The following is a 19,893-nucleotide window of genomic DNA, read 5'->3' as shown; positions in this document are numbered from 1 at the left end:
GCCAACTCTGGGTATCGAAAGCAGCTCTGATGGCTCTCATCTCTGGAGTGCAACATGAACAGGCACAAGGAGATGAAAACCTGCTCATTCACTTCTGGTTCACACGATGATGGAGTAAACGCTTAGAGATGTTCTTCTTGTTTTCAAACTTAAGCTGTCTTCTTCTTTCTATCCTTTAATTATTGAACATCTGTAAGGCACTTGAATATATCACCCATTGTATAGGGCAAAGAGCTATTAGATATTAGTGGGACTGTTCGTTCTTTTCTTGGTGTATGGGACTTGGGATACCTCTGCTGTTGATGTAATCGTTCTTCATTTTCTCTTCCTGACTTGTAGACAATAAAACTTAGAATTAAGCAAAATGCAAAATCTTGTCTTTTGGTTGTTCTTACATTGCTTTGCCCAGACTGTATCCTCAGTCTGGAGCCGTTTTCCATGCCTTCGGCCAGGCTCCTGCTGGCTACAGACATGCTCCCATGGCACAGCAGAACATTTAGGGAACAAAGAGCCGCCCAGCCATGCTTCCCGTTGGCATAAATTAGGTCATGTCTAAAGACAGCAAGCAGAGCAGTATGATCCCTTCTTGCACCTACCGATCATCTGCCTCAGTTAGCTCAATTTTTACTATAAAACTAAATGGTTAAGGTAAATAAAACTCGAAGGACACAGAGTGAACGAAGCATGCATAATTCCACCGTCTGAAAACACACCATTCCATAAGATGTATAGGAACTCATCCCTGATGCTGGAATAGGTATTTCAACAGGTACTGAGAGGAATTCACTACTCACTGAATAGCAGGCACCATCTTCTTCCACTACCATCTTCAAAAACAAAATTTCAGAAAACACCTTAAATTGATGAATTATTTTTATGTGACCAGAGATTTTCGTATGTGGTGTTCCTGGATTACAAGCAGCAGAATGAAACCCAGGTGTTAGCATACAACTTAAAAGCTTCATTCCTAAAATAGCACACACATGAGTCAACAATACCTTTTCTACCTGGCTGGGACTTCCTTTACTATTAAAATTCAGGACTCAGCTCTGAATTGTATGTCTCAGGAAAATGCCTTGAGCGCTGTCTTGATTGCTTCCCTCAACCAAATCTTCAGAGCATACACAACGTCAGCATTAGAATAATCTTTTCTACCACGTTAGACTCTTCTGAAAACATTTCTTCTCAGGTCTCTAGGAGTTTTTTATTAATAGGTAAATCAGGTACAATACACTGGCAGAAGGATACCCTATACCATATCATAACATACTATACCAGAAGTGCATTCTCTTAAGGAAATCTTGTGAAAATTAACTTCATCATAGGCTGGAAAAGCTGCCATGACAGATTCCTCCCCGTTCACAAAGGTACTGCAGCTCTCAAATTCATGTAACCACCATGGAATTTTATAAAGACATCATGGCATGGCATGGCATGGCATGGCATGTAAAAGGGATTTAGTGTCGAAGACATTTCTCACCCAACTATACATTAAATGCCAGTATCTCCTCAATATCTGTTTAAGACCCTGATTAGCAACAGCCTTGCAGGGTTCACATCCATTTCTAAGAAAGACATGGGCCTGGTGGAGTGGGTCCAGAGGAGGCCATGGAAATGATCAGAGGGATGGAATACCTCCCCTATGAGGAGAGACTGAGAGAGTTGGGGTTGTCCAGCCTCGAGAAGAAAAGGCTCCGGGGATACCTTAGTGCAGCATTTCAATACCTGTAAGATGGGGACAGAGATTTTAGTGGGGCCTGTAGCAGTAGGACAAGGGGTGATGGTTTTAAACTAAAAGAGAGAAGATTCAGACTAGATAAAAGGAAGAAATTCTTTACGCTGAGGGTAGCGAGGCACTGGCCCAGGGTGCCCAGAGAGGTGGTGGATGCCCCATCCCTGGAGACATTCCCGGTCAGTTTGGACAGGTCTCTGAGCAACCTCATCTAGTAGATGTCCCTGCTCATGGCAGGGAGTTTGGACTAGATGGTCTTTGAAGGTCCCTTCCAACCGAAACCATTCTATGATTCTAACACAGGGATCATCTTGGCCAATATGATGACAATAAAGCCTGATAAAAAGGCAATGAATGACTTATTCCGTGGACGGCATGTTTGAGGGTTTACACAAGGAGGGCATTACTTCCTGCAGGCAGGTATCTGGCTATTACCGTGTCACCGAAACAATGCTCCCCTAGGGACAATTCCAGAAGAGACACCCAACGTCATAGGAGGTCATGTTCACACCTTGGGAAGAAACTATGTGTCCCAGCCACCCGGGATGACCTGCCACCACTCCAGCCTCACGTTCAGAGTCTGCTGAACATGATGGCAGCCTTTATTTGCCATGAATAGATGCTGCCTCAGCACTTTGGGACTCTCATCATATATTGGTGTCCTCTCTCATTAGATGCAAACTCCATCAACACCTTCTTCTTCTCATGTGGAGCTTCTCCTGGCTCTGCACATGGCCACAACTCCTTCCCCCATCCCCAAGCCTGTTTCATAATATCTGCCTTGACTCCAGCCATCTTATCCATTACCTCCTGACTGTTCAGTCAAGATTTGCATACACAGCAGCCTTGGCCTTAGCACGTTGCAGCCAAAACAACTGTAAGCAAGTGCCGGAAAAGTCCTGTCAGGTGCCTGAACTCAGAGCATCTGTGAGATACTAGCCAGGCTCCCGAAGTACAGGGGAAAGGCATGGAGAAATGCACTCAGGACTCGATTTCCAGTCTTGAACCTCATGCTTGCCTACAGTGAAACAGAATCAAATTGTTAGTGTGAAACACTCAAATGTGATCATCACGAACAGCATTAAAGACAAGCTGTCTCTGTCTCACAGACCTTAGAAATAATCTCAGAAAATGAGGTGTATGGCAACAACACAGAAAAAAGCTAACATGCACTACTGCTTTGAAAGCTGCTTAATTGAGACTTAATCCATCCCTTCCATGGATGAAAATGAAAAAAAACTCTTAATACTTCAGCAGAAATAAAAAGCTGGGTGTGTGAGGACCAAGCACCACAGAGGGAGGTCCAAGAACAAGACTGAGAAAGGAGAAACTCTTCAGTCTTAAGTTTGACCACACAGCCACCTCTCAGAGGCAGGAAAAAAGTATTCACATTGACTAATAGTTTCCACTGGTCCCCCAAAATCCCAGCCAAGCGCAGAGGGGGCACGTGAGCGGTGACGTTTCCAAGTTCCAGGCATGGTTCTCCCACTGCTTCAGCACCCGCCTTGCCCAGGCACATTGTTAAGTGTGTCTGTGTCTCAAGGTCATTCCTTGGGAAGTGGATGGGAATACCTTACAGCTACCTCCGGTTCCTATTAATGCAAATTCATTAGAAAATTTGCACCTGTTGTTTATATGTATGACTAATTACAGTGCAGAATTGAGGTGGTGAGCAAACAGAAAGAGGTAAAGATTAAATACCGGAAAACACGTGAGAGGCATATACTGGGTGATACACAGGGAAGTCAGAATTGCCAAAGAATGCCTCATTTCCAGGGGCTGGCTTTCCAGTGTATAAAAGGCTCCCCATCACAGCGGTCTTCATTCGCTCCTCTTGACTTCTCACTTGTCCTTACTGGTCAACAGGGTAAGTCAAAGCTTACTGCTTGCCTTTTCATTTCCACTCTACCGTACTTCTGTGTGCTTTTGCAGGAAGCCATCCATGATTTCCTGTACTGTCTGGTTTGGGACCAATTTTGAGAGATTGGGTTTGGGATCAACCTGGGTGACGTCTTTGTGATGGAACCAGTGCTGGACAATATGCCAAATGCACTGGTGGGCAATACAAAAATGTGGAGATCTCAGGGACAGGCTGTCATGGGATTCTGGACAGTAGGGACTTCCCCAGCCAGCTTGGGATGGACTTTGGGATAAGTATGCATTAAGCTGCATAAACAACTGGCAAAACCAGGCAGAGAAAAAGAGACTCCCTCTGTTCCTTCCAGCTTTGCCTACACTACTACCAACAACATGCCCAACGGAGGCTGTGGATGCTGCGGTGGAAATAACTACTCCGTGTGCTGCTACAGCACCAAGAGGTCGTGCTGCAAGACACCAATGTGCTGCTCCCCCATGCAGTACTGCTGCCCCACCACCTGCTGCATGCCCATGCAGACCTGCTGCTACACCATGAACAACGGAGGCTGCTGTGGTGGTGGCTATGGTGGCGGCTGCTGTGGCAACTAAACCCACTTGGCAAAGGGCAGGCAGGGCTGCGCTGCCTGCTGCTTCCCTCCTGGCTCACTCCGTGTTGGATATGGATATGGATGCCTCTCTAAATGCTCTTCCTCCTTTGCTTAGAGACTGTAGATCTTCTCTCCTCTTCTTTGTCTGCCTTTAATCACCAAATGCTTGTAATGTGCTTTGATGTTTCTCCCCACCGATCATTGTGATTTTCCTTTGTAAGCACTAGTCCTGCTGTTAATTTTCCTCTTGGTGTGTGGGATGTTTAGTTCTTTTCATCACTGTTTTGCTTCAATCTGTCTGAAAAGAAACAATAAAATATGTAGTTCATAACCCTGCAAAACTCCTGGTGGTTGTCTGTTTGCTAGCTGGTGCATCCAGAGTGCATCACCACACCTATCACATTTTCTTTGCATTTTCTTCCAGTCTTGGGATGCTCCTGTCTAACAGGTGCTATCTGGGGGGTTTTGCCTACACAAAGAGAATCAATGCATGAATGCATCCCTGATGCAGTCCTGAGCTTCTACCTGGGTCTGTTCAAACACAAGCTGTGTGTCTGGCATCTCTGCGAGCAATATTTCTCCTCTCGCTGCAAAACTACAAAGAAATAGGAAGAAAACAATACATAAACTTGTAAAGGATGTGAATTTCTTCTGAAACAGTTTGACACAGGCAGATCCCAACTAGGAAAGCTCCATATATTTCAACTAGCTGGAGGTCTACTTCAGAACCTACAGACAGCCTCTATAAATACTTCAACATTTATGAGAAGGAGGTCTTGCCTATGCTAAAATGTCTGGGTTACCAGATTTTTGAGATGAGGTGTTAAAATAAATGGTGAGAAGCTTCAACTGTCTTCAAAGAATGACTGGTTGAGTAAGAGTTGTACCAAAACATACCATGCAAGATCTGCACCACAGTCCTCAATCTGTGTCTAATGCCCTTTACTGAGTCTGTTTCCACACCGCTTCAGTCCCTTCTTTGCATTAGGATCTGTAGCCCACTCGCTAAAGACCATTCAAGTACCTAGGTTACACAAAAGGCTGGACACGACTATCATGGGTGGGAAATACCCACCTAGATCATCACACCTTCTTGCAGTTGCAGGATTTGCCAATGAGAACTTTCCCTCTGAAGGCACAAGTAAAGCGTGCCGCTTTGCTTCTGCCCCATTAATTCCTTGTAAATTAATCAGTTCTCATGGGCAGGCAAGCGTATGCCTCCTCAGACGGGACCTGCTGGAAAGGAAATGCCATGCATGTTCTTCTACCCTGTCTGGAGAAGTTGCAATTACATGTGTTGGTTCTCCAGCATTTCGCTCAAGGAATTACTCTTGTTCCAGGAAAGTCTGGAAAGGAGCTGGCTGCATTTACTGCAGGGGCAAAGCAATGCTAAAATCACAATCTGCTCCCCCTTGCACTGTGCAGAAAGCAAACCAAGGCCCCTGCTAGCATCCTCGCAGCAGCTAGCAGCTCATCTAGGAGCAGCCCTCTTCAGAGCACCCCAGGGATCCCGGAGGATGTCAGGTAGCAGGCAGGGAACTCGCCAGGCAGGCTCCACCATCCTCTCATTAGACAGCACTCCTCTCAGGATAATGTGGCGAGGTCTTCAAATGAGAGCTGCAATTTTAGGCCATGGAAAAAATTCCTCCCAAATACCCTGTGTTCCTGCCAGCATTCAGCCCTACAGCAAAGTGCATCGGAGGCAGTGGCTGACATTAAATAAGCATTCATCCACCCTGGCTCAGTTGCCCAAGGCTCTGCCTTAACTTGACCTTCCTCCCTTCCTCTCTCCCTCCCAGAAAATGGTTCCACCTCAACGTCTCTTCCTGCATCACTTCTGAGTCCCTGCTTCCCACTTGGCTCCACAACCCCAGTTAGGACCAGTTTTCTGTGCTTGTCATATCTCTTCCACCTTCATTCTCCTCTCACCCTCTCGGTCCATGCTGGACTCCTTCATTTACCATTTCCAACAGCCACAAAGTGTCCTGCATAACCTCCAACTCCAACCCCGCTTCCTCCCTGCTGAGGAGCTGGGCAGGGGTGGTCCTGCTTGGGGCCAGGGCTCCAGCACCCAAGGGGACTTCAGCTGGATGGAAGGAGAGGTTGCAGGAGGGACACGTTGACTTGCAATGCATCATGCCCAGTAGCAGAGCCATGGCTCCTTGCGTTGCCACGTGCACAGGCAGTGCTGCCCCTTAACTTCTTAATTAAAATGCAAAATATTCTGAAGTGAATATTCAATTCAGAGTTTTCAAAAATGTTTCTAGGGAAGCAGTCCCAGCAAAGCAGAGCAGGGACTGAACCACTCTTGTGTTAGTGATGCCCGCATGCAAACCTAAACCCACCAGATTGGAGGATTTGCAACAGTTTAGGCAAGCCAAAAGACAAAGATGGCTTTGGCATCGCAAAGATGCTCTTAGCATGCATGAGGGTGAGATGATCTTGCATGGAGTCACGTGCAGGTGACTGAGACCCAGGAACAATCATGACTCCCAACACATCCCAAACACATGGTCTTCTTGCTCCCTCCTCATGTGCATGTCCTGTGACTGGGAACAAACATACCTATTTTCATGAAATTTTCCAAATATTTGTTTCAAACACCAGTCCAATGAAACAGCCCATCACGTGCCCGAAAGACACAACCCAGGGGTTCAGTTTCAGCTCTTACACTGATTCAGCACCAGCCGCTGCTGAGTAAGTCCCTTAGCATCTTTGGCCGTCACAGTCTGCGTTTGTCAAACAGATACGAGGATGCATTTTTTGGCTCCCTTGCAAGGTTGCAGGGAGGACAAATTCATTAGTATTCATAGAAACCCTTTGATTACCTGCAGGCTAAACAATTATGAGGCAAAACAATGGTAGTGATCACAAATAATAAGGCAAAGAGTAAATACCAGAAGACACGTACAGCTAAAAAGTATGGGTTTGGGTTAATAAACAGGGAAGTTCAAATGGTCAATGGCTGTCTCACTTCCAGGAGGAGGGTGTCCAGGACTATAAAAGGTCTCCTGGCCCAGCTCACTTCATTCGCTCATCTCCTCTTCACCTCTCCTCACTCTTCAATAGGGTAAGTGAGAACATCTAAATCTTCCTTCCTTTTTGCAAAAGAAAAATACTATGGATATTTTATAACAGTATCCAAATATAACCAGGTATCTGGGCTGGGTCTTTGGCTGAAGTTCGGCTTTTATTAACTGTGTACTAGGAATTATGGGCACGAGCTGGGAGCATTAAAGGATGGAGAGGCTACAAGAGTGTCAGCAGGGCCATGCAGAGCAAGGGGACCGAGAACGTTTCAGGAGGGCCCAGACTGAGGACTATGTTTCACTGTGCTGTGTGATTCTTGCTAAGACATTAGGGATGCCCTGCTATGAGTAGATGGGCATCGACATTGCAGGAAAAAGGCAGAGAGATGAGTTACAAGCAAGATTTACTACTAACAAGACAGTAGTGGTTTCAGCTCCTTGAATCTCTGAATTTAGCATAAACAGCACTTTGAATTAATTCTGCATTTCAAAATATCCTACTTCCAGCCACAAACTGTTTCTGTTCCTTCCAGCTTTGCCTACACTACTACCAACAACATGCCCAACGGAGGCTGTGGATGCTGCGGTGGAAATAACTACACCGTGTGCTGCTACAGCAGCCCAAAGTGCTGCAAGACACCGATGTGCTGCTCCCCCATGCAGTACTGCTGCCCCACCAGCTGCTGCATGCCCATGCAGACCTACTGCTACTCCATGAACAACAGAGGCTGCTGCGGCGGTGGCAACGGTGGCGGCTGCTGTGGCAACTAAACCCACTTGGCAAAGGGCAGGCAGGGCTGCGCTGCCTGCTGCTTCCCTCCTGGCTCACTCCGTGTTGGATATGGATATGGATATGGATATGGATATGGCCGTGAATGCTCTTCCTCCTTTGCTTAGAGACTGTAGATCATCTCTCCACTTCTTTGCCTTTAATCACCAAATGCCTGTAACGTGCTTTGATGTTGCTCCCCACCGATCACTGTGATTTTCCTTTGTAAGCACTAGTCCTGCTGTTAATTTTCCTCTTGGTGTGTGGGATGTTTAATGCTGTTGATGCATCATACTCCTTTTTCTTGCTTTTATCTCCAATTAGTCATGAAAGACAATAAAATTTGTAAGTTACGACACTGCAAACTTCTGGTATATGTTTATTCATTTACCTTTGTCTTTTAAACTATAGCTCTGGTCTGGGACTTTTTTAGCATTTGCTTAGTTCCTGAATATAATTCATTTTTCAACTCATTGTCATGCTACTGACCACAGCACCCCAGCGTATGCAGTAAACTTCTTTGGTCAGTCTCTCATCCGGGAAAAATAGTGCTTGCTAGTGTCAGTACGTCATCTAAGCTACAGGAGTCTCCTCTTGGCCATGCAGTTTTATGCTATCTTTCCCCTGCTTATGACTTTGAAGATTCGCAGTCTGCAATGAAAGCATCTGTATGGTCCTAAAGCCGGAGCTAAAGGTCTTTTTTGTTAATGGAAATCTTTCCAGCAAATTTGCTGAGCTTTAGAACAGGCTTCTTAAAAGGCTTGATATCTTGTCAATAAGATTAAATAGAGCAGCAAGCATGATCTGCATGGTGGAGGGAAGGAGGGAGTCGTTGAAAGATGTGGAGACATAAGTCTAGCCTGAAGGATTCAGAAATACTATCTCATTTCATCTGGAATTCTATTAAAACATGGCAAATTTTAAGAGATGAGATTCAGAAATTAAATAGTTGTACTTGGTGATTTGTAAAATCCTCAGGAAGGGAAGTGACTCCAAAACATCTCTTCTAACATGAAAAAATCCAAAACCAGCATAATCTTGGGACTGTGGTAATGAGTTATAAATCTAAACTCCTTTCTGGCTCTTAACAGATACTAAGGTCTTTTCCGTCTCGTGGCTTCCTGCAAGTCAATTACATTTTTCTTGGAGCTAAAGAATAAATTATCTCAGCAGCAGCAAAGTCATCAGGTCCAAGCACGCGCCCTGGAGTCACACCCCTGAATTCTGCACATGCTTTTCCCAGTGATTCAAACCCAAACGCTACTGGACAAACCTCTGAGCATCTCTTACAGAGGCTCTGCCATGGGGTGAGTGCATGGAAATACCTTTTGCACTGACAGCCTGGGGCTGCCGTGAGAGATACTTCACTGGTACTTAAAAAATGCCTTGGCCGTCCACCAAAATGCGAAGTGGAGCAGCTATACGGAAAATGAGTCAAAGCAGAAATGTCAGAAAGGTGGATATGGTGCTTGACAAAGCCTGAAATTGTTAGTTCATGAGGTCAGCACTCCTCTGTGGCATCCTCGTTCCAGATTCGCAACGCATAAAAGGGCTTTCGGTGTTGTACCCACTCACTTGACCGAGGTGCTCCGCACTTGGAAGGGAATTAATTCATTTAAATAGGGGAATATACATCCCACCCACAGCCTGGCGTAGTCCACCCCTGTGCCCTGGCGTGCTGGTGTCCGTAGGGATCCTGCATTTAGAGCGGATGTCTTCCAGTCACCCACACTACACACAGGGCAACAACATCTGCCGTTCATCATGGTCCCGATGTCACCCTTGATTCCCTCGCCACATCTCCGGCCGTCAGGTTTCTCTGTGCTCCGGAAGGTGATGAGCATCATGTCCAGATATCACAGACCTTCTCTGACAAGCAAGGTCCAACCTGCAGCCCCATCCACAAAGCCAGCTAGAAAACCTCCTGTGTTTTCTCACAGAAAATTTCAACTTTCCACTAACAAATCAAAAGCCAAAGATTTTTCAGATGGAAGCTTATGAAAGAAAAAGAAGATCCCTATTGATTGAAAACATTTTCAGTGTCAGAAGATGGGTTTGTTTGGCAGAAATTTCAATTTTTAAAGAACTAGTTGTACTCTCCATGCTTTTTTAGATGCCTTCTGCAACTTCAGTGCTAGGGTACTCCATAAAGAAAGGTCATCGTATGAGGAAAATGTTCTTAATTAAAACCTGATATCTGTTTTGAAAGAACAGAAGCATTGAAATATAAGTTTCAAATGATGTTTTTTTCTGAATCTTGCTAATCCAGAACTCAGAATTTTTTGAACATAATAAACAAAAGTCCACTTGGAGTCCGGCTTTACAAAATAAAATCACAGTTTCACAAAGTTAGCATAGTAAAAAGAGGTTTTCCCATTTCTAATTATATTCAAGTAGAAATGAAAGCTGAGCGTAGCCCCTGTTCCATCACAGGGCACTTCCAGACCATGGTACCATGGCACAAAGCATGGAGCAGGGCATGGAAAGGCAGTAAAATCATCTCACCTCTGCTGAGCGTCGGGCTGGATTTCCAGCTGTGGGTAAAACACCCAGAGAGCAGTTTGGGGAAAAACCCCAGCTCTGTGGAGCACACCACAAACACAATGATTCCTGGTTTAGGGTTGGTCAGGGTGGTGTTAAGCTGAAATAGAATTGAAAAATTAATCGCTTCTTATTGAAAACAGAATTTCTGGTTTTCCAACTTCTCCGGTTTTTAAAATATTGCTCTTTATTTTGGCAGGAAGCTTGCTTGTTTTCAAGGATAGATTTTTCTCTGTTTTCTTTCAGCTCCCTGAAAAAACATTACCATTTGCATACCTCTGCTCCAACGCCCTGTTTCAAGGCATGAGCTGTTGGGTGCCTGGACGTGGGACTGGACACCAGGACCCCTGGGCTTTTTTGTGGTTTTCCCACTGCCACGAGAGACTCCTTTTGGTCACATCACTCAGCATCACGGTATTCCAGGTATCCTTATCCCAGGATCCCATCTGACTAACATTAGGTAACAGCGTATTGGAACATGACTGATGGGAGAACTAATTAGATAATGGCCACTGCATATGCAAAGAGCTAAGCTGACATTACATCAAGGGAGATGCTAATTGCAGCTGATTAATCCAATAGCAAGTGCCAGAAAAAATATACATACAGAAGTGGCACTCACTGCTCAGCTATTAATTCCCATGGCATGCCTCATTTCCAAGAGAGCTCAGCCGCATATAAAAGCTTTCAGCCCCAGCACTGTCCTCAGGACTCAGACTCCCTGCTCAGCCCGTCCGTCACCCGTCGCAGGGTGAGTTGGATTGTTTCAGTTGTCTCGGATTGCCCTTTTTTTTTCATAGAAACAGCAAAAAACAAGAAGTCCGTGATTTTTTTCTTTTTCCCAGACTGTTTATCCCCAAGGGCTTGGCCATCTCTGCCACAAGATGCTCTACTCTAAAGGCGACAGCGACCAGGACTTGTGCCACGACGGCTCGGTCTGTGGCGAGAAGGGCTGGACGTGGCACGGTTCCACAGGATGCTGCCACGAAAGCCCCATGGGCACCACGGACCTGTCCCCTTGCCATGACCCTGGCAGCATCAGCCGCGACATTGAGGGGTCCTGCCAGAGCGAGCCGCAAGGCTGCCAGCCCACGGAGACGTGCGCACCCCTGAGCTGCTGCCCACCACAGCAAAGCTGCAATTTCGGCAAGCCCCGGCGGCGGGTGGAGGTGAGCCATGTGCAGCCCGTCTGCCCCCCACCCGTGAAAATCCATCGCCGGCCGCTGCAGCAGTACCGCCCACCCCTGCACTGCGAGGAGCCGGGCTGCTGTGGCAAGCCCCGGAGGCGAGTGGACCAGTGCCCCGTGGAGGATGCCTGTCCCCCTGTGATACTGCATCCGCGGCCACTCCAACATCGCTGCCCCTGCATCCCATGCTGCCGCCCACCCGTCCAGCACTGCTGCCCCGTCGCTGTGCCCCTGCCGCTACATCCCGGCCAGCACCAGCAAAAGCAAGTCCCTCTCTTGCCACCCTGCCTACAGAAGAAATGAGCGCGGGGCCAGCGAGGTGCTGGGACCCCTTCCCGGCACATGCCCGCACGTCGCTCAGCGTGGGGGATGCTTTGTTCCTCGCCCAAACCGCTGGTGCTCCCACCTCCGCTTTCGGCACGATGCAACGCCACCGTGGCTGATGGCTCGTTGCTGCTCTTTGCACACTGGATCCAGGGTCCGCAGTCCCCTGCCCGACCCCAGCACTGACACTTTAAATTCCCAGGGTCCTCCCCTGCCAGGGAATAGGCTTTAATCATCCAAACCCCACTTAGCTCCTCCTCAGGGTAGAGCAGCCGTTTCTCCCCTCTTCCGAGAAGGTGAGCAGCCTGGGGATGGAGAAACCAAATGGAAAGACCCTGAGCAAGGATGGGGAAACAGCCTGCCTTGGATTCACCTTCTCCCATGGGTTCAGCGGACTGTGATTTCAAGCTTGTTCAAAAACAAAGACAGGACTGTACTGGAAAAAAATTACACACTGTGACTGCAGGAGCATCAAGGACTCCTGCAATTTTATTTTCTCCCTGTGTATTCAAGAATAAAATTGAAAAAATTTAGTTGACACTTGGTTCCTTTTTTTTTACACCCAAAAATATTACCAACATTACAATGAGAAGATATTAAAAATCATTAAAAATCCCACAAGGAAACTTGTACATTTAAAATCAAAATTCAAGCTCACAAATGAGGATTTCAGCTCTGGCTGTAGCGGTTTCACCAAGCTGAACTCCATCTGCATGCTGTAAAATCCTCTCCACTGTGGTTACCCACCGCGGGACCAATGGATGCACTTCACTGTGGTCCATCAGCAAGTGATCTAGGTACAAACAGTTGGCTCCATAATGTGTGCCATCACTTCATTAACCAGATAGTAACACTGCACCGGGAGGCCATCCATCGTATAAATGTTAATCATGATAATAAGCGTGCGCCCCAGCACGTGAGGCGTGTCTGTGCATGCCAGGAATGCCTTTTCACTCGGTGCAGGAAGATGCAGGCCAGGCTCTTTCCCCGCCGCTCCCCACTGCCCGGTTCTTGCAGGCATGCTGGTAACGTGCCGTTTCTCTCTCACTTTGCCAGAAAAGCTTCCGCTAGGTGCATTAAAACATATGTTGTGGTTTCCCTGTATTGCCTAAGCATAGCCCCAGTGTGTCCTCACAGCCGCTAGCAACCACCAAGGAAAACCAGAAAGAAAAAAAGAAATTAATTCTTGTTTTCTTAATGCAGAAAAACACAATTTATTTTTCTCATGTCTAATTTTAATCAAATGAAAAAACACTTACATATGAACTTTAACTTCAGAGATCCCTTATTTTATTAGCTATTTTCTTCCCAGCCTCTTCTCACTGAAGCCAGTTCCCAGGCACCGTCCCGGCACAGTGCCCGGAGGGCTGACTCCGAGCCCACAGACCAAGGGCCAGCTTAGCCCCCACGCCGGCACTTCCAGATGAGCTTTGGTCCATCTTTCCTTCGGAAATGCTTTTCACCAGCCACCCCAGCCCTCCCATCCCATTTAGTCCATCCCAGCCACAGGACCACTTCTCCAGCTTGCCCAGGTCCCATCCGCCAGCAGTTTCAGCTGCTCACCCCAATTTGGTGCCACCTGTAGATTTGCCAAGTGCACCCCATTATTCAGGGCATTAAGGAAGTTGTTAAACAGCACCAGCACCAGTATCAGCCAGTTTTTTACCCACCATGTAGTTTACCCATCCAGTCCATACCTCCACCAGTTTAACTACAAGGCTGCCATGGAAGGCTGTGCCAAAAGTTGAGGTAGCACCATCCATCGCACTCCGCCATCCAGAGAGCCAGCGTCTTCATCACCGAAACCCATCAGCACAATTTGCTTTTGGTGACCCTGAGCTGGCTCTTCCCAATCACCTGTCTGTGCTTCAGACACCTGGAAACGCTCCTCACGGGTAGCAGAAGGGGAAGGCTAGGACATTAGCGCTATGCACATCACGGCTCCTGACTCATAGGTCACCCGTCAGGCTCCACTCAGTGTCTCGGTCCTCTGGAGATGGTGAATAAGTATTTTATTACCTGCCTCACATAGCCAATGTGTGGCTTAAACGATGTGAGTCCTTTATGTGCACCACTCAGTAACTACATTATAATTAAGAGATGCTTATCAAGAATCATGAGTCAAGCAGAACATGCCGAGCACTGGGAACAGCATCCAAATGGAGGAGATGTTTTGTCAATAAATAATTTAATCCTCGTTCCTGCTGCGTGTTTCATTTACAAGGGGAAGACTTGGAACCATATAAAAGGCCTCCGTCCCTTTGCCTCTCACAATCTGCTCCCCGGTCAGCGTCTGCCTTCCCTCGCGAATTGGGTAAGACACATCCTGGAGCAGCCGGGTTCATTTTTGGATGGGTGTCTGGATTCAGGAGGTCATGGACCTGGCATGCTTGCACTGTCCTTCAGACCATGCTCTACACACAAGGGCTAGAGGACGGTGGGCTAAGCCAAGAAAGAAGCTATTGAGGGACTTGGGTATGGGATTTACAGCAACGCCACTATGTGCTGCAGTGCCTTATGGTTGTTTCTGTTCTTGGAGGGGAAAAAAATCAAGGGTAAGGTCAGAAAGAGGATTTGGACATAATATGACCAGTATTGGGCAACTGGAAGAACTTCCTTTAAATCCAGGCTTTCAGGATAAGCAAGGTTGACCTATAAATGGCTCACTAAAGCAGTTTTATGGGAAACTAAATGAAAACAGAGGAGATGGAAATGCAAGCCTATTTGGCCATGTGTTTTTCAGGTTTTTCCCTACAACTCAAACATGATATACTCTTCTGGAAGAGAATCGTACTTCAACTTGAACTCAACCTGGTATGATCCCTCGGGGTCCTGGCTGGACACCCGGCGCACACCCTTCCGTTACGGCTATAACACCTGCTCCTCGGGGTGCGAGGGTGAAGGCATAGAAGGCATGAGAGGGCACAACTACCGTCATTATGGCTATCGGCAGCCAGTCTGCTCCGAAAGATGCCACGGCTATGCAGCGGCTGATTCGTGCCAGGGCGGCGGGGGCTCGAGCTGTGTCAGGAGGCCCACATACAGCTATGGGTCATCGGGGGGATGCCACAGCTACGGGAGGTCGGTCTGCTCCGAGAGATGCCACGGGTCCTCAGGTTCAAGCCACGGAGGTGGTTCGAGCTGTGTCAGGAGACCCACGTACAGCTATGGGTCGTCGGGGGGATGCCACAGCTACGGGAGGTCGGTCTGCTCTGAGACATGCCATGGATCAGGGTATCAGGGGGGGAAGCCGTGCTACAGCAAGCCAACGCAGTGCATCCCACAGTGCTGCCCAGTGCAGACCTGTCCCCCTCCGGTGCAGCAAGGCTGCATGCCCGCGGCAAAGTGCATCCCAAGCCAGCAGCAAAAGCAGGTCTGCAAAGTGCCAGCCCGGAAGATAAAGTAGAGGACATGAGGAGTGGGGGTGAATGGGGGAAACTTCTCACTCTTGCAACATTGCCCTGATGGTTGGCATGTCCCGTGTTGCTCACGGATCTCCACTCTTCCTGTCATTTTGCTTGTAATGTGCTTTGAAGGTGTAACCCGCTGTCTCTGTGAAATATTAAGTGCTATTCACCTCCTTATTTCACAGCAGATGTGGAGGCAATAAAAAATTATGCTTCATAATCCCCTTGCATCAGTGTTTTCCACTTCATCCTTTTGAATTGCTTCTGTTCCTTCTTGTGGCCAAAGCTGGTGTTCGCAGTGCCCCTGTTCACCCTCACATCGAGGTTCCTGGGTGATTCAACCCGGTGTCTTTTTATTCCTACTCCAGGCAACTTCCTTGTTGAGAAGTAACTAACAGTTTTCATCACAGACTCTTTACGCAACCCACCAATTAAATACTAATATACTAATGTAAAAAAAAAAAACCACACATTTCATCAGAGAGGTAAAAATTAGACGATCTGCTTGACACATCATTTCATTCACTGACGAGGCAATGGGTACAGTTTGAATGACATCATAAGCCTCCAAAAAAAGCCCTGGGAAAAAAGTCAGAAAGAGGATTTAGGAATGGCAATGGCACAGCTAGTGCAGAGCAAGAGGGGATGCTGAAGCTGGCAGAAAAGAAATGCTCCGGTCCGTGGTCCATTAGACCTTCAGAGATCCCAAGTGTGGCAGATCTTGTCTCACCCCAAGGGCGGCAGCTCCTGCAGGACCTATGTGTCTTCAGCCGCCGGTGCTCAGTGATGCTCGGTGCCACTCTGACGGTTGAGAGATGTTGGAAAAAAACAGGGCGGGGTGAGAAGTCTCAGAGTTGAAGACTTTGACCCAAGGAGAAGCGGGGATCATCTGGCCAGGAATCCATGTCAAATGGAAATTAGAAATGGGTTTGTAGACATCGGGGGGCACTTGGCTGGACCACCTCTCTCTAACGGAGTGAAAGGCCCCAAACTCCTTGTGAGATATGGCCCGGTAGGGCTAGAAGGGGAATCACCCGGGAGAATTGTTGCAGCAAAGCAGGGACCTGGAGCCAGTGACTCACAGCATCGTGTCCCCAGTGGCTCCTCACACCTCACCCAGCCCAGGCGAGAGCCTCCATCGTCTCCATCTCCCGGTGTCCTGCCTGGCCCAGCCTGCAGGACGTGACACATCGCAGAACCAGCCGCTTCGCGGCATTAATGGTGGAGATTTCTCCTGCAGCATGATCTGGATAAGGAAAAAAAATAAAAACAGGAGCAGGGTGCCCCTTCCTGGGATGGAGGTTTTACAGGTGGACACATGGGGGCTGCCGACATGCTCTGCCCTGACACCGCAGCAAGCCTTCCTCGCCAACCTCTTCCTTGCACACATGCAGAGGCTGATGCCAACGTGCATTGCAGAGCAGACAGTCCCCATTCCAAGCATGCTTGGGGGGCTGGCCCAGCCCTGGGGCAGCCCAAATGCCCACCCCACGGGCTGCGTCGTGGGCTGCAGTGGCTCAGCTCCCCCACTGCATGCAACACAGCTTGTGCAAGACTCAGGGACCTCTGTGGAAAGGAAGATGCAAGCAAAACTATTGCAGCAAAGGATGGGGCTGGGGCTGGGGCAAAGGCATCCAAATACACTTTCAAATCCCCTCTGAAGCTTGCTGGGCTGTGGAAGAGAGGGCTGGAGGAGACCTCAGGAGGGCAGCTGCTGCTTCCCACACCCCAGGGCAGGAGATGCTCTGCTTAAGCCATTTTGACACAGATTTGTCTAACCTTTCATGAGGTTACAAGCAATCCCTGTCCAAATCAAGAGGGATCTTCTCTGTGTTTAAATCACCTCTCAGGGATTTGGAGGTTTGAACTTGTACCTGGGGTGTCCCCCAGATCCTTCTAAGGTCTTGGGTTTTTTCTGTGCTTCATTTATATCCTTCATAAATAGAAAACCAATAACTGAAGTATGAAAGAATCATGACCACATATAAACCACCCAGAAACCATGATCCAAACTGGGGAACAAACCAGCTCCTGAGACTTGTAGTAGGGCAATTCCTTCCATAAACCCCACAAATTACCCAAAGAAAAAAACTGCCACCCATTCAGAATAGGATCAAGGGACAGAGCAAAGTCTCTCCCAAAACCCAGGAGCCTTGCAGGAGATATGTGGGGCTCAGAGAACAGCTGTAGGGTCAGCACGGTCCTGTCTTGAACATGGGTCCAGGTGTCCAATGGGCATGAGCATCCTCCCCACCAGGCCATGGTGGATGCCTCTATCACCAAGAGAAATGATAAACATGTTTGTCACCATCCACGTGATCTGGGGTGTAATTAGTGAATCGTGAATAATAGTTTCACAAGAATTTTCATTCTTCTGACGTTTGTGAAATATCCCCAGACATGTTCTGATTTCCTCATGTATCAATTCGTTCAAGTGATTCAGCTCCATTGGTTAGCAATGAATCTCCTTGACTCTTATTTTAATTCGATCTGAGCTATTATTAATATTACAGTGGCCTCTAGAGTCCTGGATGAGATCAGGCCTGGTGTGCTCTGCAGGCAGAAAGACACTTTTCTCCCCAAAGCAGAGCGTTAAATCAATGGAGACGCGGATCCCAATGCCCTTCCCAATGTACATGTGAGGACAGAGGCAGAGAGGGAGGAAAGAGCTCAGAGTCACAACACTTTCTTCCCTACTTTTTTCTCCCATCAAAGTGTAATAAAGGTAACCAATAGCAGATATTTGGAATGAGTATCGTGGGTTTGGGACACTGTTGGAGACCTTTTGTCCTTCCGAGCCTCCTGCCTGGATGTTCTCTGCCTCCGGTGGGGTTTTAAATTCCTTCTGTTTGGGTTAAAAGCCTCTCCTCCAGCAAAGAAAGGACTGACTTGAAATACTGCAGCTCTGCTTTTAGTGCTTCTTTGCTGTTTTGCTCAGAAATAGGTTTCTCTTTGTTGCTACTCCCCGGCCACGTCCCACCACCTGCAAATGCCCACTCCCATCGTTCCAACTGGACACGTCCAGCATGAGTTTGCTTCAAAGTCTCTCATCCCATCTCCCACCTCTAAAGCCCAAACCCAAACCTCGGTGACAGCTTTAGAGCCCAGAGGTGACTCCACTCCTTTTGTAACCCACCAGGGCCGAGCCCTATCGCCTCAGCGGAGGCGGGCGGCCAATGCTTGCCGCAGGGCTCGGCGGAGGATGCTCACGCTCCTTGTTTTCAGGACAACCCCCACATAGACCAGCCCCGGGCTCTGTGCTCGCCTTCTGCCACCCCATCATGTGCTCATACCTGCATCCTTAATTCCCTTTGTTTCCTTCGCCTACTCACAACCTAGATTTTTTTCCCAAGCTGCCCAAACGCACTCATTTTTCCTACATGCCACCATGGCTTTCCTTGTTCTCTTTCAAGCCCCTTTTATTTTCTGGATCCCTTTGCAACCCAGTCCACCAGCCCACCCTACTATCCCACGTTCCCATCCGCTAACATTTCTGCATTGCCAACTTGGGCTCACGGCTGCTTTGCATGAGGCACAAAAAGCAAGTAAATGCTTTACTCAAAGGCAGCAAGACCATCCAGAAACCTCCCCATCCCTGCGCATGAACCACACCAGGCGTGGTGGGCAATTAACATTTTTATGGAGTAACGAGAGGAACGGCTATACCAAAGGCGGGATATTGATCTGGTCATAATAGCGTGAGTCAAAACAGCAGTGTAAAAACTCTCCAATTAGCAAAGCGCTTGAGGTGGTGAACAATCAAGTCCCTCCAGTGGGAACTCATCTTGTTTCCAGAGGAAAAACACTGGGCGTCCTATAAAAGATCTTGCACCCCATTTCTCCTCATCGTGTCAGCTTCACATCTCCTCTCAAATTCCTGCTGAACCGGGGTAAGTCCAGCTTCATCAAACTTTTGCACTTTTAATGATAGCCAGCTTTGTCCTGATCCTGAGGTCTTGACTTACTCTCAAGTCAAGACTTCTCTTACACATCTCATCTCTGTGACTGTCTCTGGTCACAGTTGCTCAGTCCTTCTGCCTAGGTTGTCTTCTCCACCCACGTCTATACATAAATAATAGAAAGCAACTAGGAAAACTTAAAACTTGCTGGTTCAGACAGCTGAGGACAGAACTTTTCAGGGCTAGCTCTGGACTCTGTCTGGCCACCGCTTCTCACTAATCACTAAGTGCTTTAACTCTTGTCTTTGCTAAACATAGAAGAGAAAGGAAAGGCTTGCTCAAAGGAAGATAGCACGGAGTCCTCTGTGCAGGTCAGGGACTGCTACGGGCAGACGTGTGTTGCTAATTTTTCTCTCTTCTTCAAGAACCTAGCTTATAATGAGAATTTATTCTTGATATATAATCCCATCTAACTAGACATCTATTACTGCTAGCTGACAGACATCACAGTGTCTCTCGCCTTCGCACCCACTCAAAGAT

General features: G+C 47.7%; 2 protein-coding genes across 2 annotated transcripts; both read left to right on the top strand.

Moving 5' to 3' along the window:
* The first annotated feature begins 11,420 nt into the window (after positions 1-11,420).
* LOC132320061 (uncharacterized) lies at positions 11,421-12,026 on the top strand. Its single transcript, XM_059832183.1, has one exon. It carries the CDS (start codon positions 11,421-11,423, stop codon positions 12,024-12,026), a length of 606 nt encoding a protein of 201 aa, XP_059688166.1.
* Positions 12,027-14,811: 2,785 nt separating this feature from the next.
* LOC132319953 (keratin-associated protein 5-1-like) lies at positions 14,812-15,453 on the top strand. The gene has a single exon (XM_059832030.1). It carries the CDS (start codon positions 14,812-14,814, stop codon positions 15,451-15,453), a length of 642 nt encoding a protein of 213 aa, XP_059688013.1.
* The last annotated feature ends 4,440 nt before the right edge of the window (positions 15,454-19,893 follow it).

The sequence above is a fragment of the Gavia stellata genome, chromosome 33 (assembly GCF_030936135.1).
Source record: "Gavia stellata isolate bGavSte3 chromosome 33, bGavSte3.hap2, whole genome shotgun sequence".
Classification (NCBI taxonomy): Eukaryota; Metazoa; Chordata; class Aves; order Gaviiformes; family Gaviidae; genus Gavia; species Gavia stellata.
This window is presented reverse-complemented; position numbering and strand designations above follow the sequence as displayed.

What these genes read in the sequence shown, in the direction of transcription:
- LOC132320061 (XM_059832183.1), top strand. Translation starts at nt 11,421, where the DNA reads ATGCTCTACTCTAAAGGCGACAGCGACCAGGACTTGTGCCACGACGGC.
- LOC132319953 (XM_059832030.1), top strand. Translation starts at nt 14,812, where the DNA reads ATGATATACTCTTCTGGAAGAGAATCGTACTTCAACTTGAACTCAACC.